The 16,960-nt window shown below is 46.7% G+C and overlaps 1 protein-coding gene across 5 annotated transcripts in view; it reads left to right on the top strand.

The window, feature by feature from the left end:
* The first annotated feature begins 4,617 nt into the window (after positions 1-4,617).
* The window catches only part of ANKRD26 (ankyrin repeat domain containing 26), a 95,998-nt gene continuing 83,655 nt past the window's right edge, over positions 4,618-16,960 (top strand). For 2 of the 5 annotated variants that reach the window (XM_056573834.1, XM_056573836.1), the window contains exon 1: positions 4,618-5,134. In XM_056573834.1, the coding sequence (XP_056429809.1) occupies positions 4,929-5,134 (206 nt within the window). In that variant the 5' untranslated portion in view covers positions 4,618-4,928. The remainder of the gene's footprint in view (positions 5,135-16,960) is intronic. The other 3 variants (XM_056573835.1, XM_056573837.1, XM_056573838.1) reach the window with 2 other exon arrangements.

Here is a 16,960-nt window from a genome sequence, read left to right on the forward strand (position 1 = left end):
TTACTCATATACTTTCTTGGCACTCAAAGGAAAACTGTCAGCCAGTTCACCCAAACTAAACCCAATACATGGGATAGGCTTCTTTCACACTACAAAATTACTCCATTTTAAAGATCCGTATGAAGTTCTGTCTGAAAATCAGCTGAAAACGGCAGTTACAAAATCCTATACGGCTGTTAGAAAATCCCATTATAGTCTATGGGATTTTTCTAATAGCCGTTTTAAGTCGTTATAGCCTGCTATTAATAACGGCCGTTATTTTGTGACGGAATATATTAACGGGAGAAATAGTGCATGATTTTGTAACTGCCGTTTTACAGCTGATTTTCAGACAGAACTTCGTACGGATCTTTAAAACTGAGTAATTTAGTAGTGTGAAAGAGGCCTTATAGTGTGGGTGAACAGGAGTCCATACAAGGGTCACTTACTTGTTTGCCTCCACTGAGTTATGCCCCAGTAAATTTCCGCTGTTTTCCCCCATCTCCGCCCCCTTACTTAGCATAATTATTATCTCCAACTCCACATCCTAGTGACATGGAGTAAGACACCCCCTGAGTGCAGCACTCTGTCTGCAGAGTGCATGCGCTGAAGTTTTTACCCAGCTCTCCCATCCTGATGATGTGAGAGCTGTGCGTCGGAAAAGCCGCTCTGCGCAGTTTAACTGCGCATGCGCTGGTCTCTCGCTACACCAAAGTCGGATGTTGCGAGGGACCGGCACATGCGCAGTTACGCTGCGCAGAGCAGCTCTTCCAACGCACAGTTCTCATATCAACAAGACGTGAGAGCTGGGTAAAAACTTCAGACAGAGCGCTGGGCTCAGGGGGCGTGTGACTCAACATAACTAGGACGTGGAGTTGAAGATAATGATTATGCCTTGAAAGCGCGATGCTGGGGACAAACAGCGGAAATTTACCGGGGCATAGCTCAGCGGCCAGTGTAGGCAGACAAGTAAGTGACCCCCTGTATGGGTCTATGTGTTTAGTCTGGGTGAACTTGCTGACAGTTTTCCTTTAATATGCCTGAAATACACATTACGCTATAGTACCAATATACCCTAATCCACTACATGTTTTTGTTGTTGCCTTATGTGACCAATAGAATTTGTATTTTAACCATATTTTAAATATTATATACCCGCTGCTGAAGAAAGGGCCACCCCACCTTAAAGGGGTTATCCAGGAAAAAAAACTTTTTTTTATATATCAACTGGCTCCAGAAAGTTAAACAGATTTGTAAATTACTTCTATTAAAAAATCTCAATCCTTTCAGTACTTATGAGCTTCTGAAGTTGAGTTGTTCTTTTCTGTATAAGTGATTTCTGATGACACATGTCTCGGGAACCGCCCAGTTTAGAAGAAAATCCTCATAGCAAACTTCTTCTAAACTGGGCGGTTCCCGAGACACGTGTCACCAGAGAGCACTTAGATAGAAAAGAACAACTCAACTTCAGAAGCTCATAAGTACTGAAAGGATTAAGATTCGTAATAGTAATTTACAAATCTATTTAACTTTCTGGAGCCAGTTGATATATATATAAGGTTTTTCCTGGACAACCCCTTTAAAATGCATCATGCATCTTTTTATCAGAATTTTTCAAATATATAAAAAAACTTTTAGACATATGAACAATATACTTTACCTGTAAGGGAAAAAAATGTGCATTCTGGAGACACATGGACACTGCGGACATTAACAGTGTTTGCTGCCACAAGCCTGGAATCCATACCATCTACCAGAGACCCCAGCGATACATTGGGGTGCACCGCTACCTGCCAATTAACTTCACCGCAGTGCAGAGCTCCACAGAACATCAACACATACGGGCACTATTAGACTTGTAGTCCGTCACTGTAATCGCACAGGATGAGTGGTGTAATACACCAAACCTTTCCTGCTATCAGACTTTATAACATAATCGATGAACAAGTAATCTTAACCTATGTGACTACCGTGCATAGTACAGAAATATTACAACTTAAAGACTATATATACTGAATCTTTGGATACAAATTTTTGACACTATTTGCTTCTGTTTTGATACATAAACAATACAGACTGTTACAATATAAATATCTCATATTGAGGACAATGGACATCCGGGATTTCTCTTATTTAAATATTAATATTTCTATTATATATACTGTTATATGATTTTATTTTTTATTCCTGCATATTGGTTGGTGAGTGGATCGCAAGGGCCTTGTGGTCTCTTGCTCATTAAAACAATATATTATCCATAATATTTATTTATTTTTACTGCTATTTGCTTAAAATATTAAAAATAAAGCTTATCAGTTGTTCCTTATGAACTTAGAGGACTGCTTTCTAGATTTTGCTTTTTTTTCTTGGGTATTGGAATACTGCAGTTACCTCAGATATAGGAAGGTGCTGCACCCCATTTCTGCAACCAATCAGATCGCTTCTTTCATTTTTATAGAGGCCTCTGAAAAATGAAAGCAGCAATCTGATTGGTTGCTATGGGAAACTCAGCAACTTTTTCTCTAGACAGGTTTTGATAAATCTCCCTCTTTGATTTGAACATTTTTATTAAAATGTTCTTACTAATGACAGCAACGCTTTAACCCCTAGGCAACATGCAAGGTAGGGCTGGGCGGTATGACCAAATGTGTGTATCACGGTACTTTTTAAACTTTTGGCAGTTCCACGGTATATAACGGTATTTCCTAGTCCCCCCCGGCGGGTGATAGGCTGAGCACATGACAGTGGGCTCAGCCTATCACCGGCCGAGGCGGAACCGGACGGCTGTCCGACGTTCCCGTCCCCAGGAAACAAGTAAGGCCGGTACCGGACCAACTGGAGGTGAGTTAAAGTTTATTTTGTTTATTTTTTGCAGCCCGGGCATAGAGATACCACACCGTATAGAGCAGTGGTCTCCAACCTGCGGACCTCCAGATGTTGCAAAACTGCAACTCCCAGCATGCCCGGACAGCCGTTGGCTGTCCGGGCATGCTAGGAGTTGTAGTTTTGCAACATCTGGAGGTCCGCAGGTTGGAGACCACTGGTATAGAGTGTCAGCACAGGCGGCCGCAACAAACAGGACGAGGAGGGCAGCGCATGCGGGTGACATGTGAGTAGTACCCTGATGGGAACAGCGCTGGGCTAATAATGAATTGGGCGGGGGCAGAACAGCGCTCGCAGGTTACATAGGATTAGTTCCCTGATGGGCACAGCGCAGGGTTTGGCTGATTCATTCCCGAGGGGGAGGGGCCAAACCGGTATTGCGCTATGGGTTAAAATTCATATCGTGCAGCACAAAAATTTCAGCATTCGGTATGAAGAGGTATACCGCCCAGCCCTAATGCAAGGTTGCCATCTGGTACTTGGAGCACACGACACACGTGTACATCACATTGTGTGGTAAGTCTAGGAAGTTAGCGCAGCAGCTGTGCTCACATTACAGAAGGTGAGTAGCGGCTGCTGTCTGTTTTTCCATACAGTGCAATGCTTGAAAGCAAAAAGTTGCTAAATTGTGGGGGGATGTGAAATGTTACCTCACATAAAAATATTTTTTCAGTTTCACCATACATTTTTATGGTAAATAAATATAATAAAAAAATACAATTGTTGGAGTAAAAAAAACAAGCCCTTATATGGGTACATAGACAAAAAAACAAGTTATGTCTCTTAGGTTCATTCACACCATGTTTTTGCAATACAGTTCCCGCATACGTTTTCAATGTGAAAACCGCACAGAACCGTATTTAAAACCGTATGCATTGACTCTCCATTGAAAACCGTATGCCAAAAGATGCATCAGGTTGTGTCCGTTTTGCATCCTGTACGGTTTTGTCAGTTTTTTTTTCCATAGTCTACCACGGTTTTTGGTCCGGGTGAAAAACTGTATTAAACCGTATACGTTTTTTTAATTAACATGGGAGTCAATGGGAACGTACAGAACTGTATGTGCATACGGTTCCATCTGGTTTTCACCATACGGTTTTTGACTTTGCACAGTTTTTTTTCTTGGAATTTCAATCAAACAAGTAGAACTTTATTCAAAATGGAGTGAAAAGTTAAAAACTTATACGTTTTTTTCTTAAAAAACAGATGCATCCCGACATCATTTTTCAAACCGTATACGGTTTTTAACTGTATACGGGTTGAAATTTATACACACGTTTTGATACAGTTTAGTCAGGTTTTGAGGAATCCGTTTTTCATCAAAAACCTGACACGGGAACTGTATTGCAAAAACGTGGTGTGCATGCACCCTTAAAAGGTGAAGAGGAAAAAAAATCAAGCGTAAAAGTGAAAATTGGCCTGTCCTCATGACCAGAATGGGCAGTCAGGGTCCCGCTCTGGAGATGGTCCCAGAGGACAGCCCCCTACTAATCTGGGACTTAGTGGATAGGGGAACACGTTTGTAAGTTCAGGAAACCCCTTTAGTGGACGGTGTAAAAACCACATTACAAGAAAAGGCCCGACAATCCCATAATAGTGCCATAAAGGAGACCGTGCCAGCTGAAAACGATACAAATGGTAAATTCGAGTTGTTTTCACTGTGATATGTTATTTGTATAAATGCCATAGAGACCCCGGATAACCACCATGTTAATCTCACGCCAGAAGACTCCGCGCATGCGTTCTACACACGGAAGTCATCCGGTTTCCAAGTCTGTCACGTGACTATTCCATTCCAGCTTTAAACTCTTCGGTGGGGCTCGCGACCTCTGATGGGCGGGGCTCGGCAGTGTACTATGGGCTCCTAATTGGTCCTTGCCTATAGTAACCGTGCGACGCTTGGAGTGGGCGGGACTTAGCAACTGGTAGCTGTGCTGTGTGCCCTGAGGTGTCACGGCGGAGCCCATGGGGTGTATGTAGGGTGATGTTGTGATCCGGGATCTCAGCATGGAGTGTGCGCTCTAAACCTCTACACTACTGACTGCAGCCTCCTAGCGAACGGGAAGATGAAGAAGATATTCAGCTTCGGGCGGAAGAAGAAGAGTGGTCCCCCGTCCAGCACCTCGGAGACCGGCAGCGTACTGTCCGCCGGCTATGAGCTGAAGGAGAAGGACCTCAGCAAGTTCCATCGGGCTGCCTCCTCCGGGGATGTGGCCAAGACCAGGCAGCTGCTGCACAAGCAGGACATCAACCAGCTGGACAAGGAGAACAGGTGAGGGCAGCCTATTACACCAGGGGACTGGAGGAACCACAAGTCCCAGCATACCCTGACAGCTGTCTGTCAACACTTACATTTCTGCTGCAGAAGGGGATTCTGGCTGAAAGTTACTAGAGCTTCTCCCCCATTTTGCCCAGCTATGTAAGTAAAGGCCAGAGGGGTCTCCCCCACGTCACCACAGCAGCCACTGCCCTCACAGCACACCACCACTGAGGGCAGTCATCGGCTACAGCTATGATGTGCCCATATACCCACGTCACCTCCGCAGCCAATCACTGCCCTCACAGCACACCACCACTGAGGGCAGTCATCGGCTACAGCTATGATGTGCCCATATACCCACGTCACCTCCGGAAACCAATCACTGCACCTACAGCACACCACCACTGAGGGCAGTCATCGGCTACAGCTATGATGTGCCCATATACCCACGTCACCTCCGCAGCCAATCACTGCCCTCACAGCACACCACCACTGAGGGCAGTCATCGGCTACAGCTATGATGTGCCCATATACCCACGTCACCTCCGGAAACCAATCACTGCACCTACAGCACACCACCACTGAGGCCAGTCATCGGCTACAGCTATGATGTGCCCATATACCCACGTCACCTCCGCAGCCAATCACTGCCCTCACAGCACACCACCACTGAGGCCAGTCATCGGCTACAGCTATGATGTGCCCATATACCCACGTCTCCTCCACAGCCAATCACTGCCCTCACAACACACCACCACTGAGGCCAGTCATCGGCTACAGCTATGATGTGCCCATATACCCACGTCACCTCCGCAACCAATCACTGCCCTCACAACACACCACCACTGAGGCCAGTCATCGGCTACAGCTATGATGTGCCCATATACCCACGTCACCTCCGCAGCCAATCACTGCCCTCACAGCACACCACCACTGAGGGCAGTCATCGGCTACAGCTATGATGTGCCCATATACCCACGTCTCCGCAGCCAATCACTGCCCTCACAACACACCACCACTGAGGCCAGTCATCGGCTACAGCTATGATGTGCCCATATACCCACGTCACCTCCGCAGCCAATCACTGCCCTAAAAGCACACCACCACCGAGGCCAGTCATCGTCTACAGCTATGATGTGCCCATGTACCCACATCACCTTTTCAACCAATCACTGCCCTCACAGCACACCACCACTGAGGCCATTCATCGGCTACAGCTATGATGTGCCTATATACCCACATCACCTCTGCAACCAATCACTGCCCTCACAACACACCACCACTGAGGCCATTCATCGGCTACAGCTATGATGTGCCCATGTGCCCACATCACCTCTGCAAACCAATCACTGCCCTCACAGCACACCACCACTGAGGCCAGTCATCGGCTACAGCTATGATGTGCCCATATACCCACGTCTCCTCCGCAGCCAATCACTGCCCTCACAACACACCACCACTGAGGCCAGTCATCGGCTACAGCTATGATGTGCCCATATACCCACGTCACCTCCGCAGCCAATCACTGCCCTCACAGCACACCACCACTGAGGGCAGTCATCGGCTACAGCTATGATGTGCCTATATACCCACGTCTCCTCCGCAGCCAATCACTGCCCTCACAACACACCACCACTGAGGCCAGTCATCGGCTACAGCTATGATGTGCCCATATACCCACATCACCTCCGCAACCAATCACTGCCCTCACAGCACACCACCACTGAGGCCAGTCATCGGCTACAGCTATGATGTGCCCATGTGCCCACATCACCTCTGCAACCAATCACTGCCCTAAAAGCACACCACTACCGAGGTCAGTCATCGGCTACAGCTATGATGTGCCCACGTACCCACGTCACCTCCGCAGCCAATCACTGCCCTAAAAGCACACCACCACTGAGGCCAGTCATCGGCTGCAGCTATGATGTGCCCACGTCACGTCCGCAGCCAATCACTGCCCTAAAAGCACACCACCACTGAGGCCAGTCATCGACTGCAGTTATGATGTGCCCATGTGCCCACATCACCTCTGCAAACCAATCACTGCCCTCACAGCACACCACCACTGAGGCCAGTCATCGGCTGCAGCTATGATGTGCCCATGTACCCACATCACCTCTGCAACCAATCACTGCCCTCACAGCACACCACCACTGAGGCCAGTCATCGGCTGCAGCTATGATGTGCCCATGTACCCACGTCACCTCCGCAACCAATCACTGCCCTCACAGCACACCACCACTGAGGCCATTCATCGGCTACAGCTATGATGTGCCCATATACCCACATCACCTCTGCAACCAATCACTGCGCTCACAGCACACCACCACTGAGGCCAGTCATCGGCTACAGCTATGATGTGCCCATGTGCCCACATCACCTCTGCAACCAATCACTGCCCTAAAAGCACACCACTACCGAGGTCAGTCATCGGCTACAGCTATGATGTGCCCACGTACCCACGTCACCTCCGCAGCCAATCACTGCCCTAAAAGCACACCACCACTGAGGCCAGTCATCGGCTGCAGCTATGATGTGCCCACGTCACGTCCGCAGCCAATCACTGCCCTAAAAGCACACCACCACTGAGGCCAGTCATCGACTGCAGTTATGATGTGCCCATGTACCCACATCACCTCTGCAACCAATCACTGCCCTAAAAGCACACCACTACCGAGGCCAGTCATCAGCTACAGCTATGATGTGCCCACGTACCCACGTCACCTCCGCAGCCAATCACTGCACCTACAGCACACCACCACAGAGGCCAGCCATTGGCTGCATCCATGAATAAAGCTATGATGTGCCCATGTACCCACATCACCTGCCCTAACAGCACATTACCCCTGAGGCCAGTCATCGGCTACAGCTATGATGTACCATGATTACAGCTATCATCGGCCATCTCCAGCAGCGCCATATACAATGAATGGAATGGTGGCCCACAACTCGCTGCATGGTGGTACCAGTGATTGGACCACCCACACGCTATCTGACACTTATTACCTATTCCAAGTGGTCTACAAACTGTGAACCTCCAGCTGTTGCAAATCTACAACTCCCAGCATGTTTGGACAGCTGTAGTTTTGCAACAGTTGAAGGTCCACTGTAACTTAGAATACTATTCTATTGCCATTTTAGGCTTCTTTCACAACACAAAATGACTCCGTTTCAAAGATCCGTACGAAGTTCCGTCTGAAAATCAGCTATACGGCCGTTAGAAAATCCCATTATAGTCTATGGGATTTTTCTAATAGCCGTTTTAACCCATTATAGCCCGTTATTAATAATGGACGTTATTTTGTGACGGGAGAAAAAGTGTATGATTTTGTAACTGCCGTTATACAGCTGATTTTCAGACGGAACTTCGTACGGATCTTTAAAACGGAGTAATTTTGTAGTGTGAAAGGGGCCTAAATAATAATAAATCAGAAACATGATCATGAGGTACGATGGGGCCCTTAGTTTTCTGTGGCATTACAGCTCTATACATGGACATGCATGAGCCTCTGTGTGTAAACCAAAATGCTTCCATCCAGATCTGAGGATGCGGAGGCATAACAAACATAATCGAGGCAGAATTTTTTTTTCTCACAATGGGGGAGATTTATCAAAACCTGTGCAGAGGAAAAGTTGCCCAGTTGCCCATAGCAACCAATCAGATCACTTCTTTCATTTTGCAGAGGCCTTGTTAAAAATGAAAGAAGTGATGTGATTGGTTGCTATGGGCAACTTTTTCTCTGCACAGGTTTTGATAAATCTCCCCCAATGTGTATATTTTACTCGTAAGACTATTGGGACTTATCATTGTTGTCTTTAGAAAGTGTGTTTTGAAGTCATATTTTTACTTAGGTTTTGCTTACACGCAACATATTTATCATACTATTGCAGGGGGTTCATAAATTTGACGCATGTAAGCAAAAAACAATAAATCACATTATTTTGTAGGGTTTCTCCTCTTCTCTGCAACTTTTTGTGCAACTTGTGCTATCCAAAGGCAGTTTTGTAAGCCAGGTCTGGGCTGGTGTAGATCTGCCGTGTTTTTGAGGGGTTTGTGACTTTTTGTGCGATCTTTGCCCTTGATAAATCCATTACCACTGCAAAGTGAAGACTGAAATTTATTTTTGCCAGATTGTTCTTGGAGCTTTTTGCTTACAGCCCAAAAAAAAAGTGCTTTGGCGCACGTTCAGTAATTTATGTACCAAATATAAGTAAAATAAAGGCTCTGTATGCAATGATAGATGTCCCCCTGTAAACTAGGGATCGTCCGATTATCGGTTTAGTCGATCTTATCGGCCGATATTCACGATTTTCTAAGTTATCGGTATTGGCAAATACCTTGCCGATAATGTGGGCGCTTTAAATCAATGAACTGCAGCGGCTTTTGTGGGGCCAGAGACCGCCGCCACCATCCGCTTCTCTCCCCCTGCCTGTCCAACCACCGCCGCTTGCCTCCCCCTGCCTATCCTCTGGCCAGAGACCGCCACCGCTGCTGCCCCATTGCCTCCCCCATTTCCGGTTTTATAATTACCTGTTCCCGGGGTCTGCGCTACTTCTGGCTTCTGCAGTGTCCTGCGCTCTTGCTGTGTGCTGCGTAATGACGAGTGATGTCCTCAATGCGACGTCACCATCAGTGGCCCGGTGCACAGTGACAGCTCAGGACGCCGCCGGAGCCAGAAGTAGCGCGGACCCCGGGAACAGGTAATTATAAGACTGGGGATGGGGGAGGCAAGCGGCGGTGGTTGGACTCAGGACCGGCAGGGGGAGTGAATCGGGTGGCGGCGGTGGTCCCTGGCCCTGCAAAAGCCGCCGCAGGGCAGCGGCGGTGGTTGGACTTAGGACCCCAGGACAGGCAGGGGGAAGAAACGGGTGGCGGCGGTGGTCTCTGGGCAGGGGGAGGCAATCGGGCAGCGGATTAAAATGCACAGAATATCGGTATAAGTTATCACCTATCGGCCTGAAAGTTCACAGGTTATCAGTATCGGCTCTAAAAAAATCAATATTGGTCGATCCCTACTGTAAACCCTTTGTTTTCCCAGTCTTTAGAATTGGTAAGGCTTTGAGGATAAATAGATGGTCATCTCTGTGTGTCTTTGGAGCAGTGTTTCCCAACCAGGGTGCCTCCAGCTGTGGAAAAACTACAACTCCCAGCATGCCCAGACAGCCTTTGGCTGTCCGGGCATGCTGGGAGTTGTAGTTTGGCCACAGCTGGAGGCACCCTGATTGGGAAACACTGCTATGGAGTGTGGAAATGAGGTTAGGCTTAAATCTGCACATAAGTCCTTGTCTGTTGTAATGGGATTACCCAGTTATCCTGTCACGGCATGGCTGCAGGTTGTCACTAATAACATCCTCCTCATCGTACACAGTCCCCCGCATCTTGAGGGGACATGTTACCATAGTAACCACTTCCAAACTCTACTCCATTGTCCAAAGTGCTAGTTTCTGTGCACTGGCATGCCCCGTCTGACAATGGATCTTCTTGTTTGGCATGCTCACATTCCAGTGGAGGCCATTCTGTCATTTTCACCTTCTGTTTACATAGGTAACCTTGGCAGCTTTTTGTGTGTTTTAATTTTTTTTTTATCCTTTTAATATTCAAAAGAATAGTATATTTTAATATGCTGTTGAAAAACCCAAAGTGAACTCTGTAATACAAGAATGGTATGGGTCCTCTTTATTAGGCTGGGTTCACACCACATTTTTGCAATACAGTTCCCGTATACATTTTCAATTTAAAACCGCACGGAACCGTATTGAAAACCGCATGCCAAAAGATGCATCAGGTCGTGTCCATTTTTCATCTTGTACCGTTTTGTCAGTTTTTTTTTTTCCCGGACCCAAATCTGTAGCCTACCACGGTTTTTGGTCCGGGTGAAAAACCGTATTTTAACACTGGAGTCAATGGGAACCGTACAGAACTGTACGTGCCACCGTGGACCTGAAGAAACGCCCGTCAGTGTGAAACTGTGCAGTCGTCCAGGGGAATAGCTCCTGCCGCTCCAGCTCTGTTTAGTCTAGGGGTGTCGGGATGTTGGATCAGAATTTACTGAAATAAACCACTTCAAGCAAGTCAAACAGGTGTGTGCTCCAATTTTTCTTCTCTTCTGCACACTTGAAGAACCGTATGTGCGTACGGTTCCATCCGGTTTTCACCATTACGGTTTTTGACTTTGCACAGTTTTTTTTTCTTGGAATTTCAATAAAACAAGTGAAACTTTATTCATAATGGAATGAAAAGATAAAAAGGATCCTTTTTTTTTTCTTAAAAACAGACTCAACCGGACATCATTTTTCAAACCGTATATGTTTTTTTTTTTTTGTTATCTTATACGGATTAAAATTTGTACACATCAGGGATGTGGAATCCTATCGCCCGACGCCCGGGACAAGTAGTTTTGGGCGCCGGGCAGGTGAATTGTTCATAGATTTAGCCCTGTATCGGGCTAGCAGGGACAGACAGACTTCTCCCTTATTTTTCTTTAATGCCGGTGTGAGGTGCAGGAACCGATGCATGTCTGCACCTCACACCAGCGCTCAGAGAGTATGGAGGGGGCAGTGGCGGCCCCCAGCTGATTTCAGTAGCCGCTGCTCAGAGCCCTCCAGCCGGTGTGAGGGGATCTCAGGAGCGAGGGCAGAGCCCGAGATCTCACGTCTGCAGGAGATGATTAAGCCACGCCCCCTCATTCCCCCCCCCTCCCGGAGGATGGAGAGCGCAGCTCTGCACAGGAAGACAGGGGGAGAATGAGGACGTACACAGCTCCTCCCTCCCCCACACACAGCCTCTCCCTTCCCCCTGCTCTGTCTACACAGGACCCAATTCATCACGGGGAGGTTTCATGTATTCACGGGGGAAAATACAGAGCGGGGTGAGGACGTGTGTGAGGAGACTGCACTGCACGGGCTGGGGATTTCACCTCACACCGGCTCAGGTGAGGAGGCCGAGCATGCAGGCGGCGGGAAGGGTGGTTGTATATGTATGTAATGTATGATATAGGGGGCAGCGGCGGGTGTATGTATGATGTGTGCATATGTATGGTGTATGTGTCATGTGTATATGTGTTTAGTGTCCGTATATGTGTGATGTGTGGTGTATCAGCGGCTGGTATATGTATAATGTGTATAATGTGTGCATATGCAGAAGAAAACGTTTAGTCTCAAGGGGTGACCCGCTTTCTTTACCATAAGAACTGTGAACTTATGGAACAGTCTACCTCAGGAACTGGTCACAGCAGGAAAAATTAATAGCTTTAAAACAGGGTTAGATACATTCCTGGAACAAAATAACATTAATGCATATGCAGAATTATAAAACGACATCCCTTCCCTTCAATTCCCTGGTTGGACTTGATGGACGTATGTCTTTTTTCAACCATACTAACTATGTAACTATGTAACTCCCAGCATGTTACACAATAACCTTAACTGTACTACTATACAGTGCAACACCCACAGAACCATAGGCTGCATCAGGGCATGCTGGGAGTTGTAGTTATCTAGTAACTAAATGCAACTTCCAGCATTTTCTGACACATAAATTAGAGTAAATAAAATGCACCACACAAACTGGAGAAGCAGAACCCCCCCCCCCCCCCAGTAACACAGCGTTGTTCAGTGTTCTCCAAGCAAAAGACTCCTGTGAAGTCCCTATGAAGACTGAAAAATAGTGATAAAAATATTTTAAGAAGTGTGTATATATGTGAATAAGCCCCTTTCCTAATAAAAGTTCTGATAAAAACTACAGATCATGTCACACAAGATTACCCTCATCCCTGTATATGGAAAACTTGGAGTTATAGGGGTCAGATGGGGGGGGAGTGGTCTTGCCTTGGGTGTAAAAGGAGCTAGCTACATCTCTCCCGCTGCTAATTGCCTGGCATGCTGCGATCACCGTGACCGACTATTAAACCATTAGATCACCGCTGCAGGGTGTGGAAATTTAAAAAAAAACTACTTGTCCAAGGGACTAAAGCGGAACACAATCTTCTTGTCCCTCAAGAAAATCCACTTGTCCTGGTAGATAAAATAATTTCGACCAAAATAGTACGATCCACCCCCCTCCCCCCCACTAGACCACCAGGGATGGATATAAGATGCCTTTATACTGCTGTCAACTTAGACAGCGGTGATCTAATGGTTTAATAGCGGCCACGGTGATCGCAGCATGCCGGGATATTAGCGGAGGGAGAGCTGTAGCTCCTTTTACACCCGAGACAAGCACAAAAAAGTCTAGATGTAACTTTTTGATCACCATAAAAAAATTCTAATATGAAGTGACCAAAAATGAGCAATTCCTGACTATTCTTTTACATTTACACCGTTCACCATACGGTTTAATTAACATTATATTTTTATAGTCTGGACATTTCCACATGCAGCGATACCACTTATGTTTATTTAAAGAAAATTGGAAACTTTTATTAGGAAAGGGGCTTATTCACATATATACGCACTTTTTAAAATATTTTAATCACTATTTTTCAGTCTTCATAGGGACTTATGTGTTACTGGGGGGGGGGGGGGGTGTTCTGCTTCTCCAGTTTATGTGCTGCATTTTGTGTCAGAAAATGCTGGAAGTTGCATTTAGTTACTAGATAACTACAACTCCCAGCATGCCCTGATACAGCCTATGGTTGTGTGGGTGTTGCAGCATGTTGCACTGTATAGTAGTATAGTTAAGGTTATTGTGTAACATGCTGGGAGTTGTAGTTTTGGTTTGCGTCAGCTGCAGAGCCATAGTCTGTGTCAAGGAATACTGGGAATTACAGTTAGTAACTACAACACCCAGCATGCCCTGATGCAGCCTATAGCTCTGCAGCTGACCCGAACCAAAACTACAACTCCCAGCATGTTACACTTTATAGTTTTACAGTTTAGGTTATGGTGCAACATGCTGGGAGTGGTAGTTTTGGTTCGGGCGTGTTTGCATGCATCCGTGGGGCTCTGGTTGGCGGGTGAGTATGAAGGGTGGGATTCTGGGGGTGCAATTCAGTGCGGGTGGCCAGAAGCCACTGAAAATAAAATTAGATGGCACAACTGGCGGCAGCAGTGACCCCCCCCCCCCACATCATACATTACATACACACATCACAGATACATCATACATATACACCATACATATGCACACATCATACATACACCTGCCACTGCCCCACCACATCATATATTGCATACACATCACACAGACATCATACACACATCACACATACACTCACACCATACATACACCGCTGCCCACCCCACATCATACATCACATACACACACATCATACATACACCGCTGCCCACCCAACATTATACATCACACATAGACAGACATCATACACACATTATACATTACATACACATCACACACCGGCATTATACACACACATCACACATACACTCACACCCTACATATACAACCACCCTTCCTGTCGCCTGCAATCTCTGTCTCCTCACCTGAGCCGGCCATGAGTGGACATCAGAGCTGTAGTCCCGGCCGGTGTGGGGTTACATGGGTTTGAAAATCTCACCTCACACCGGACGTCCTCTCTCCCCTCCCCCCCTGCTGTGTTTTCCCCGTGCAAACATGCAACCTCCCCGTGGTGGATTAGGTCCTGTGAAAAAAGAGCAGGGGGAGGGGGAGGGATAGAGCTGTGTGCGGGGGAGGGGAGGAGCTGTGTGCCGAGCTGTGGACATCCTTTCTCTCCCCCTGTCTTCTTGTGTTATGTGTAGCTGCGCCCTCCATCCTCCGGGAGGATTAGATAAGGGGGCGTGGCTCAACTATGTAATGCGAACGTGCGACCTCGGGCTCTGTGGTAAGCTGGGGGCCGCCGCCCCCTCCATACACTCTGAGTGCCGGTGTGAGGTGCAGACTTGCATCCGCTCCTGCGCCTCACACCGGCAGTAAAGAAAAATACGGGGGAAGTCGGTCTGTCCCTGCCCGATACAGGGCTAGATTTATAAACAATTCACCTGCCCGGCGCCCAAAACTACTTGTGTCGGGCGATAGGATTTTCACATCCCTGCACTGTCTAAGTTGACAGCAGTGTCTAAAGGGATCTTATATCCATCCCTGGTGGTCTAGTGGGGTGGATCGTACTATTTTGGTTGAAATTATTTTATCTACCAGGACAAGTGGATTTTCTTGAGGGACAAGTATATTGTGTTTCACTTTAGTCCCTTGGAGAAGTATTTTTTATTTTTTTATTTTTTTTATTTCCCCACCCCTGCACATGTTTTGATACAGTATAGTCAGGATTTGAAGAATCCGTTTTTCTTTTTTTTTTTTTTTTTATCAAAAACCTGATATGGAAACTTTATTGCAGAAACGTGGTGTGAACCCAGCCTTACCCACATTGGAAAGCTACTATAAAGAACCACCATCCTCATCCAGAGTTTTGCTTAGTAAGCAGTGAAGTGGACATGGCACTCTACATGGGGGTGCTGGGAATAAGAACACAACTATTGTGATATTCATAGCCTATAATAAGGTTAGCATGGCAGTTTGCAGAAAAGGGGTTAAAGTAGTTATCTCAAGATGGGGTTCAACTGCTGATCAAGTGAACAAAATCAAATGTCCCCTAAGTGAATGGATCAGCAGTGTGCACCCTCCGCCACCTCCCCATTCACTGCCTATTGGACTTCTGCACAGTAATGGACTCGACTGCGTTCAGAAGTCCCATAGATAGTGAGTGGTGCAGTTGGCGAGCATGCACAAAGCCATTTTATTCACTCGGGGGGCATCTTGAGAAAACTACTTAAAGGGGTACTCAGCTGGATAGCAAGGAACTAAATGTTCCAAATGCTGTTTTCGCGCTGCGGGGGTCGGGCACGCCCCCTTGAATGCAAGTTTGTGGGTGGGGGAGTGATGGCTGTCACGCCCGCTTCCATAGACTTGCATTCAGGGGGCGTGGCCTTGACATCACTAGTGGGCATGGCCGACCCCCACAGCGAGAAAACAACGTTCGGAACATTTAGTTTCACGCTGGCCAGTGCAGTACCCCTTTAAAGGAGTATTGTGTAATGCTTTGCTTCTCCTGCAGCAGAGTCAAATGAACATTTGGTGTTCATATAAGCGGATTACAACCCCCCCCCCGCCCTCACATCCACACATCATTGGTCACAATTCACATACACAGAGGTAGTCCAACCCAAATTAACAGCCGGCTCCTTTATTACAGATGTTTAATTGCAGTTTTCCTTACAAAAGTTTGATATGGAAAAGCTGCGAATCACATGATTTAGTAAAGACAATACTCTGCATACTCTCCGGATACAGCAGCTGCAGAGCCATGTCATGTGGTTGTTATAGAAACCTAATGTGTGTTAGGAGCACCAGTCTGACATAAGAACCCTTCACTCTCATTGTCTGCACTGGTGTATGTCTTCTGAACACCTGCATGAACAGTTTACCGGTACAAGGAAGGAAACGACATAGAACACCTAGCTTCACTGGTTTTATTAGTGAAAAAATATGTTGGAGGGGTATTTGACATTTAGGGTGAATTCACACATGACAGATTAATCACAGAAATTTCTGCTACTGTCTTATTGATCTGAAATATTCCCATTCAGAAACTGTTTTTGAGTTTCAGAAATGTCTGCAACAAATCTGCCACATTTGAATGCATGCTGATAGTACATCCACATCATATGCCATAAGTGTCTGATAGATGCAGGTCCCACTCCTGGGACTCCCTCATCTCTCAAGAACAAGGGCACTACTGCCCTGTCAAGCCTTCTTGCAGTGGTCGGGGAAATGAGGACAGCCAGTAATAGTACATATCCTTCCTTTCCTAGCTTAGCTCGCTGAGTTCTGTCACCAAGTTGAATGTAATGCTTCACAGTTGC

Source organism: Hyla sarda, chromosome 4 (genome assembly GCF_029499605.1).
Source record: "Hyla sarda isolate aHylSar1 chromosome 4, aHylSar1.hap1, whole genome shotgun sequence".
NCBI lineage: Eukaryota > Metazoa > Chordata > Amphibia > Anura > Hylidae > Hyla > Hyla sarda.